The 10237-nt window shown below is 40.8% G+C and overlaps 1 protein-coding gene across 2 annotated transcripts; it reads right to left on the minus strand.

Annotated features, from left to right (window-relative positions):
- Positions 1 to 1540: 1540 nt before the first annotated feature.
- On the minus strand, positions 1541 to 4578 carry LOC131022631 (endochitinase A-like). 2 transcript variants are annotated; one of them, XM_057952137.1, is made up of 6 exons: positions 4292 to 4578; positions 3669 to 3825; positions 3374 to 3491; positions 3198 to 3282; positions 2154 to 3095; positions 1541 to 2026 (listed from the first exon to the last, which is right to left on the minus strand). In XM_057952137.1, exons 1-6 carry the CDS (start codon positions 4295 to 4297, stop codon positions 1835 to 1837), a joined length of 1500 nt encoding a protein of 499 aa, XP_057808120.1. In that variant the 5' UTR covers positions 4298 to 4578; the 3' UTR covers positions 1541 to 1834. The 2 variants fall into 2 exon arrangements, with proteins under 2 accessions (XP_057808120.1, XP_057808121.1); XM_057952138.1 differs by having other exon boundaries at positions 2154 to 3092; positions 4292 to 4571.
- Between the last annotated feature and the right edge of the window lie 5659 nt (positions 4579 to 10237).

Here is a 10237-nt window from a genome sequence, read left to right on the forward strand (position 1 = left end):
TTTTTTTCTTCTCTTTATATCATTTTTTTTCCCTTCTTCTTCTTCCTCACTTTCTTCACTCAACAATTCTTCTCTTTCACTCTTCCAATCTACATCTTTCAATATTTCCTTCTTTTCTCTTCCGACAATGGCGGAATCCGACCACGATTCTTCGTCTGATTCATCCGACGGTGTAGCTCACGCGATCATGGAGGAAATAGAGTTACAGAAACAATTGCTTGCTCACATCTACACCCAACCGGCACTGGAGCCGGGACGTATTAAACGTCCCCGGTCTTACGTCCACCGTGATCGTGAGAATGCCCATCTACGTCTTATGCAAGACTACTTCAACGACAATCCGACGTACGAACCTACATTTTTCCGACGGCGTTTTCGAATGCAGAAGGAGCTGTTCTTGCGCATCGTCGAGGCTGTTCAAGGTGAAGATACTTACTTCCAGATGAACACTGATGCAATAGGTCGGGACTCTGTCTCCCATTTGTAGAAATGCACGCCGGCTATCCGTCAATTAGCCGCCAGCGTCAGTGCGGATACTTTTGATGAGTATCTCAAAGTTGCCGACTCGACCGGGCGTCTATGCCTCAAGAAGTTCTGCAAGGCTGTCATCCGGGCTTTCAGAGCCCATTATCTGCGTTGTCCAACGCCGGAGGACATCACACGCCTTACTCAGATGCACGAGGCGCGACACGGATTTCTCGGGATGCTCGGGAGTCTTGATTGTATGCATTGGGAGTGGAAGAATTGCCCTAAGGCGTGGCACGGGGCATATACACGCGGTGATCAAGGGGAGCCAACCTTGATCTTGGAGGCCGTTGCATCCCACGATATGTGGATTTGGCATGCCTTCTTCGGTGTCGCTGGTTCATACAACGACATCAACGTTCTCAACCAGTCGTCTCTTTTCGCCGACGCAGTAATCCGCGTAATTGGTACCTGGAGCACCTTAGGGACATCATGTTGTGTTGCATCATTCTTCACAACATGATTGTGGAGCACGAAGGTGAAGGAGCAACCAATTGGAGTGATGGCGACACGGGACATGGGGCGTCTAGCAGTGACTCGACGGAGAGTGGTCGAGCAACCCCAGTTTTCTTCGAGGAATATGTGCAAAGAGATACTATTCTCCGAGATAGGCAGTTGCACGCCACGCTCCAATATGATTTGATGGAGCATGTTTGGGCACGTTTCGGACCTCTAGGGCCGGAATAGTTATTTTTAGGATTTGTTTTTATTTAATTAAGTTTTATGTAATTTTTAGGATTTCAAAATTAATGCAATTTAAATTTGAATTAAATTGTGTGATTTAAATTTATGCAATTAAACTTAAATTAAAAATGGAAAAATCAAAACTAAAAAAATCATGTAGGCTATCATGTAACCCCAATGCAGCATCTTTATACAATGTGGCCCCCCCTCATCAAGTAAGCTATCATGTAGGCTATCATGTAACCCCAATGTGGATGCTCTAATAATATCTTTTTGATTCTGTAGCACACCCTTCTTTTACTATATTTACCAAATATGATATTGATATTAGTAAATTAATAGATATCTCAATCAAAGATATCACACATTATTCCATACCACGTAGCAAACGAGCCATATATGCATTTGGCTGCAACATAATCAGGAGATATTCTTTTCATTCTACATAATTACAGACAGTTTTAATTAATAATGAACAAAGTAGTTTTTAACATTAGTATTGCTAAGGATCATCACGAAAACATGTCCGAATGCAATATTATCACACCATAACAACCACCTTCTTCACATCTCGCTCTCTCAACATGCATTTTTTTGGTTGATGATGAAAATCCAGCCTCTCCTATCAAGAAAAATAGGAGCTAACGCCATTGCTCGACTTGGAACTGTCGCTGCACGATGTGACCGGAGACTCCGAGACCCCAAAAGAGCTGCTTTGAGAAGAACTGGATTGATTGCCATTGGAAAAATAGGACAGAACAGCAGAAGTTGCAACTGGTCTTAAGCTGCCAGCAGAGTTAACGCTTCGTCTGATGTCCTGCACGAGAGGAAAACTAGTAGTTGTAAGCAAATGCAAGAATCATAAACCTAGTATGCATCAAACTAACAAGAAATGATTCAGAAAAATAGAAAAACAGTTGCATTTTGGTGAAAGAATGCCTTACCATGTGCCTTATAGCCATGTCTAGTGATTTCTTAGAGAGTGATCTCCCAAAACCCGAGTTCTCATGGGAAGATCTCTTAGGATTCTCGACAGAGATGAGTTCATCTTGTTTAGGCGGAGCTAGTTTCCTCGAGTTCACCACTCTTTCCACCATTTTCGTCCCCATCAAAACAGGATTAACATCATCACCGCCACCTCCACCAGCGCGGCTGCTGTATCCTCGACTTCTTGATAGTGTCGTGCTCCCATTTTTATAAGCATTGCCAACTGTAGCCCGTGTTTTGGTAGGGGAGCATGACTTTTGCCTCGGTTTCCCTTTGGAAGGAGACGAGATGGCACTAGGCCTCCCTCTTGATGCAGATGCAGGCCTTTTAGGCATGGATGTTTTCACACTTTGTGGGGCATCATGAGACACGGAGAGCATCTCCGAGGGATTTGATAGCCTAGACGAGGAACCACAGCCTCCACGTGTTGGTACCACCGGGTTCTTTGTGGCTACTATGGAGCTTTTTTTCCCCCTTGAAGAGGCTCCATCCGAAGGAGACTTGCTAGATGTGGTTGATGGTGTTGCTGGCTTGCGCGTGGGTGCAGCAGAGCATGATCTAGCAGCTGTAGTGGAAGCACGAGACGTGGATGCAGGCCTCGAGCTAGCTGCAGGCGTGGTAGCTCTAGAGGTTGGAGTAGAAGACCTCGGTGCAGCTCTTGAAGGAGTCGAGGTTCTCACTTGAGAAGCCACAGGTTTAGCAGAAGCTGCTGCTGCTGCTGCTGCAGGTTTTGAAGCAGCACGAGATGTGGGTGTGGAGGCACGAGGCTTCAATTTTGCAGGCAATGCTGGCCGTCTATTAGGCGTTGCTGCTCGAGATGATGGCTTTCTGCCACCAGATGATAGAGGCCTTCTATTTGCAGAAGCTGAAGAGCCTAAATTGTTTGATTTTGGTAGCTGCTGCAGAAAACAGTGAACAAATTTGAGCCTAAAATTGAAAAAACCTTCACAAATATCCAAGATTTTACAAGCTGTTCCAACAAATTGAAATGCACAACTTGCCTCAGAATTCAGAGAAATGCATTCACCACTAGATGCATCAGCCTGATTTGCTGCTAAGTCCTGAGCATCTTGCTGCGCGAGAAGCCTGAGACACGATCTTACATCAGACGATAACAACTCAAGACGAGATCAACCACGACACTATCTATATATGTGGTGGACATGGGAAACTATACCATTCATGGTCATTCTTGCCAGTCTCTAAATTGAGCAAGCTGTCATCAGCCAAACTCTGAAATGCCTCTTCTCCCAATCCATTTAACAACAAGAAGCTATCGGGCATTGGCTCCGCGCCTAAAATGAGACGAAACCACGGACCATGAATGCAAACTCAAGCACCATAAGACACACAAATCTAGTCACAGTTTAGAGTGAAAATGCCAAGAAAATGTCTGAGAAGATCAAACATAGGCATAATAGGAAACAAAAGCAAAAATCTCAAATAAAACATAGGTAGGAAAGAAAGAGTACTTGTTGAGCCATCAAACTCCTCAAAATTGTCAATATGAGCAAGGACAATTCTCTCCTTCTCACCATTCTTCATTCCCAAAAAAATAGCTAGATCTTCATCAACTTCCCTCACCACCATCCCTAGATCTCTGTTATGTGGCCTAAATTGTACGGATGTCTGAATTCACCAAAGAAATATGTAAAAATTTGCAGGAGAAACATCCCCAAAAATCTAACATTTAGTGGCCTAATTCACAACTTCATATATACAAATGCAGACAGATAAAATCCTTAATTTTTTCCTTAGAAAACATATGCATCTGCACTAATCAAGAACCGTCTGAAACAAAAATCCAAATCACCCACAAGCTAAAATCTCTTAGCATATAAATAAATAAATCAATAATAAGAAATTGAAATTTTTGAAAAAAATGGAGATTTCCAGCTGACTATTTCGAGAAATACAACAACAACTGAACCAATCAAAGCTAAACTAAAGAAAGATTCAATCTTTATCATTGGCAGCCACCTCAGATGCTCCAAATGACACACACACTAACACCACAGAGATAAAGACAGAGAAATATATGGAAAAAACAAACATGGGCATGTACAAAAATGGACATACATGGTGAAGAACTTACTGCCATTGTTGCTTGCTGATGTAAAATCAGACAGGTGTGTTGAGCTGCAGAGAGAGAGAAACTGAAGGAGAAGATTGTTATTGAAGTTGCAGGTGTGTGGTGTCACTTTTTAAATTAGTACAAGAATTAATGTTCTGTTTTTTTTTTTTTTTTGAGGAGTTGTTGTCTGAGAGGAAACAGAAATGCAGAAATGGTTGTTCATAAATCGGAGGGGTCGTTTGCTTGATACCTTTGACAGCTTAATATTTTAAGAAACACAACTCAAACGAGGATTTGAAATCGTATGATCTGTAAACTGTTCATTTATTTGTTTTTAAATATAGTAGTAATAGTGATTACTGATTGGTTTAAGAGAGAGAAAGTACCAAGACACAATATTTTTATTTTTCAAATATTTAATGAGGGCCTTTTTGCTTTTGCAGTTTTACAGCATTCAAAATCATTGCTATTTTGATTAGGGGGTGGTGGTGGGTTCAACTTTAACACCAAGATACATCTTTTATTTTTATCCATGAGCTTTATATATACTCCCCGCGAAGGTGGTGCATTTCTTCTGAACATGAGATTTAAAGGGCTACTGTATAGGAATTTAAATGTATTTTTAATTTTATCCTTAATTGAGTATGTAATAATTAGTGATTTTAAATTAAATTTAAATCAAAATTTTAATTTTTTATACTTATATATATTTTTTTCTATTTTATTTATGAAATTAATCTTTTTATACTTTTTCAATTTTTTAATTAGTTTATATTTGTAATTAATGACTTAAAAAAATATATTGAAAATCAATTAAAAAAATACCCCCCCGAATCGTCTTTCTCCCCTTCTTCCCCCCACCCCTTCCCAATCCCTAGCGTCGCCCCCACCGTCAGCTACGCTGCCGCCGCGCCGGTGGCACCACCCTCAGCATCATCGTTTCTCATCGGCTCACTGATCGTGGCAAGAAAGACGAGCTGCCGCCGCCGCTGAAGGATAGGCTCTAGCCCCCAATCTCCATTTGCAAACTCCGCCACCGTTGAAGCCCCCTCAATGACGCCGTCCACCCCGAATCAAAGCCTTGGAAGTTGCCTCATTCCGCCTACCCCATGGCCAAACCCTAGATCTCTCAAATCGAGTGTCATGGACGTCGCAGAAACCACAACGAGTGCCATGGCCAAACCCTAGATCTCTCAAATCGACGCAGAAACCAGGCCCTAAATCGAAACACTAGCACGACGGGGGAAGGCGCCGTCAACTCGCGGCTCCAGCACGGCGGGGGAAGGCGCCTGGGGGTAAGGGCGGTGACTGCCACGGTGGCGGGCTGCTTTCGTTCTTTCATCCCAATGGAAGAGAGAGTGTTCTAGGAGAGACAGGGAAGATAGAAGAGAGAGATAGAGTGTGTGTTTAATTAACTTAATTAAGAAAAAATAAGGGTGCATTTAGTTTTGTTAATTAAGTTATTAAATTTCCTAATTTTTGCTAAAAAATGAAATGCACCATTTTCGTTGGGACAACTCAAAAAGAAATACGCACCACTTTCGTTGGGACGGAGGGAGTACTGAATTAAAATTAGATAAGTATTTTCTTAATTGTTAGATAGATATGTGTTTTTTGTTTTGGATTAATTAGAATAGAGTCCTTGACGAAAGCAGGTCTATTTGATGTTTTTTTAGAATGGTTATATTTTATAGGGTTAATTATGCCAAAACTTATGAATTATACTTCAATTTTCAAACTTTTCATGAACTTTTTTTTTTTTGTTTATCAACAATTCCTTGAATTTAAGAGGCTGAACAATTTTTCCATGCTTTTTAAAAATCCCAAAATTCATAGCTGACATGGCATTTTTAAGAGACCTGAAATATGACATGGCATTGCCGGACGAGAACCAAAACGACGTTGTTAAGTTTGGGGGGATAAAATGACGTCGTTTTGAGCCCAAACCTCTCTCTCTCTCTCTCTCAGTTGGGGATCGAGCCCACCGAAAAAACCTCTCCCTCTTTCTCTCTCTCCGAGCCCAACCATGCCTTCCAAATTCCCAGCCTCCAAGACATCAAGGTGGCAGAGCTATTCCTTGGTGAAGGGCTCGAGGATTTGGGAGGAAACCCTAATTTCTCAATCCATGGAAAAAACCCCACTGTTCGATCTGGGAGGCGATGAATCTGTGGGGGTGGTTGGTGGCGGCGGATCTGATGATGGTGGTGGGGGGAGGGCGGTGGAGAGAGAGGGGTCTTGATACGGTGGAACTTGCGGGGTGGTTGGGAAAGAGGAAGGCGGCGAATCTGGTGATGATGGTGGGTAAAACGACGACGGTGAAGCTCTTGGGAGGCAGCGGCTGTGGAGGGTCTGCGGGGGTGGTTGGGGGAAGAGGAAGGCAGCGGATCTGGTGATTGTGGTGGGTAAAACGAGGACGGCAAAGCTCCTTGGAGGCGGCAAATAGAGAGGTGTGGTGGTGGGGAAGAGAGGCGGCAGTGGACGATGTAGCGGAGGTCGGCGGCGCGAGGACAGCGACGGTGGAGGAGCAGCTATATGTGGTGGCGGCTATAATAGCTGGAGGGAGCCATGGCTGCCGGTGATCCTCTGGTGAGGAAGAGAATGATTTTTTGTTTTTTTTTTCAAGAGTCAAATTTTCAGTCCAAGTAGGTGCCATGTCAGGTCGGTATTACCACGTAGGCGGTAGGTCAGCTCGGAGCTTCACCGGAGAAAAAGTATGGAAAAATTGTTCAACCCCTTAAATTTAGAGAATTGCTGATTTAAAAAAAAAGTTCATGAAAAGTTTGAAAATTAGAGTATAGTTTATGAGTTTTGGCGTAATTAACCCCTATTTTATACTGACTTATTTGTAGGGGTGAACATCGAGTCCAACTCGAACCGATCGGTTAGGACTGAATATCCGGAAAAAAAAGAACGAATTGAATCGAACTGAAAATTAATTGATAATCGAACTTGGATCGGATCGAAATCGATCATTGCATTCAATTCGATTTAGGTCTGATCCGCTAGAATTTTCTGATTGTAATTTTCCCTATTTTACACCAAATTCTTCAATTGATGTCCGTTAATTAATAACCTCATTCAATCCCTAACATCAATCATTCTCTAACCATTTTTTCTTTTTTCGTAAACGGTATATAAGATGCATGCTATTTCCTTTGTGTATTTGCACAAGTGGAATTCAGATCTAAAAAATTTGCACGAATTATTCGCATTTAATGAAGTAATTTCAATCAGCACATGAGTGTCAGAATCTGATGAACTGCATATATATAATATACTACTCCCTCCATCCCAATTCAATACGTCATGTTTCCTTTTTTGGGCGTCCTAATTCATGATAGCATAGCACTCATGTTTCCATAGTTTTTAACGTTCATATGATCTTAATTTTATAGAAAATTGAGTGTTGGATGATTGTTTTGTGCTTATATTGCTTTATCTTGTGAAACATGATTCTTGCTCGAACTTTGAAGGAATTTAAAGGATTATTGAGTTCGAATTTGGAAAAATGGTCTGAAATAGAAGTTGTAGTTCGTCTCAAGATGAGTTCGTGAACATAAACGGATCTAAAATCAGAGTTTGAATAAGAAAGATATGACTGAAATAAGAAAGTCGCGTGTAGTAGTGACGACCACCCGACGGTGAGCGCTGGGTGAATAAGGTTTTTTGCACCAACGCCGGTGACCCAGCCGGCGACCGCCGAAAATTCGGCGATGGCGGCGACCGCCGGGAAGGTCGCCGGAAAGTGCCTGTTTTTAGCCTAGAACGCGGCGGCCGCCGCGGGACCGGAATTTTGATATTTTGTGCGTTTTCTGTGTTATTTTCGAGTTCAAACTCTGTATTTTACCCTGACACTATATATAGGTCTTCTTTTTACCTATGGAGGGTTCCCAACTTTATTTCTGAGTTCTTTAGCTTTTATTTTTCGTTGTTTTCTAGTTTTTAGAGCTTGGATCGGATTTTTGCAAGGATTGAAGATTCAAGATTGTTCATCAGTTTTATTCAGAGTTTTATTTAATTTAATTTTTACAATTGCTGTTTTTTTTTGTGCTTTTGATTTATTTTGCTATGTCTGCCTAGTTCCTTTATCTGAACCTAGGGTTTGTATATAGTTGATTGAATATGTATTTTTGATTTATTGATATCAATTTGCCCTCAAGCTTGTGATTCATGATTCCTGGTGCTTATTATCTTGTGAATTATCTGATCAATAGTTTACATGTCTAGCTGTTCAGTTTGAGTCTTGAATGCGATAATTGTTTAGCCGATTCAGGAATGCATGATATAGTGTTAGCCTTGAGTCTTGAATGCGACAGGTGAAACTATAGGAAACCATTCTTTGTGTGCCATTTGGAGTTAATTTATTCATTGGAGTCTTGAATGCGAAAAGGGGTTAATTAATGTACGTTCATAGGTATTCGTTAGAGAAGCTTATGAATAGTGTTGTGATCTTTCATCAGGGCTAGATTAAATTGGTAATTGAATCAATAGGTTGAATACATGTGTTTGATTAACAACAGTACATTCCCTAGGGTCAGAGCCTTTTATATATTTGAGTTATCTATTTGATTTTTATTTGATTTTGTTTGCAATTTTGTTTGGTTAAATCTTCTTCATATATCGATTGCCCGAATATTATTAGAGTTTACTTATGATTACTTAGAGTGATTCGTTATAATAGTCCATGTGGATACGATACTCTGCTTGCTGTTTTCGTGCTACAACTACACTGTTTAGTTGCAGTTTTTGTTGGTATAAAAATAGTGATCAATTCAATAGGCCACTTCTTCAAATAGAAAGTCAATACATACAAAATATTCTCACATAACTCATTATTTACACCAAATGTCATTGTACCTCACACATAATTACATTTTTCTTATTTCTCTCTCCTAGTTTTTCGACAATTATATCCTCAATAAAAGTTACTTTCTCTCTCCTATTTTATTATAAATTATTCGTTTCTTAACATCTGTGCCCAAGCCTAGTGGTCTATTGAATTGGGACGAAAGGAGTATGTATTTGTACCTATTTTGAACAAATAAATTATGGGGCAGCACGACGTGCTGCTGGACGCCAATGGGCAGTGGTGATAGGAGTGCTTGCGTCGCGTGCGGCTCCGAAGAAGAAGGCCGAAAGTAAGAAGGTCGAAGGGGCGTTCGATGCAGCGACGCCGACCGATGGACCGAGAGAGGCGGTTCGGCGCAGTGCTGGGGCGGCGACTTTGAACAAAGGAGGGATTTTAGACTTAGGTTATTTTAGAGAATAAAAGTTACTCCCTCCGTCCTACTATAAGTGGCTTGTATTCTATTTTGGGACGTCTCACTATAAATGGCTTGTTTCCACAAATGAAAAAATTTAACCCTTAAAAAAATTTAGGCGTTACCACTTTTAACCAATTTACATTTTCTCCTTAATTCTCGTGCCAAAACGTTTTGAGCCACTATAAATGGGACAGAGAGAGTACTTAATTATTATAAAAGTACAAAACAAATACTATATATTTTACAGGTACGGGTTGGTTTGGGTTCAATGGGTTCGAGTAGATTTAGACCCATACTGATCCGTGAAAAAATCAGTCCCTGTATGCCTTATGGGTTGGTTTGGTCTGGACCGAACCCATCGGTCTTGGTCGGTGTAACGGGTCCAATCTGAGTTTGCTCACCCTTACTTATTTGAAATGTAAGATTATTTATTAGGGTAAATATTCGATTTTGTCTCATCGTATTAGCATTTTAACAAAAATGTCTCAACCTAAAAATAAGTGCATACAAGTACCCATCGTTTCAGGGTTTAGTCATTTTTGTCCCAAAAAAAAATTCCGGCACCGGAATGCTGACGTGGAATGCCGAAATTCCACATCACAATTCTTACGTGGCAAACTTTGTTGATGTGACATTTATTTTTTATTTAATTTTTTTGTTTTGTCCCGTCGTATTATAATTTTAACAAAAATGTCCCAACGTA

The sequence above is a fragment of the Salvia miltiorrhiza genome, chromosome 4 (assembly GCF_028751815.1).
Source record: "Salvia miltiorrhiza cultivar Shanhuang (shh) chromosome 4, IMPLAD_Smil_shh, whole genome shotgun sequence".
Classification (NCBI taxonomy): Eukaryota; Viridiplantae; Streptophyta; class Magnoliopsida; order Lamiales; family Lamiaceae; genus Salvia; species Salvia miltiorrhiza.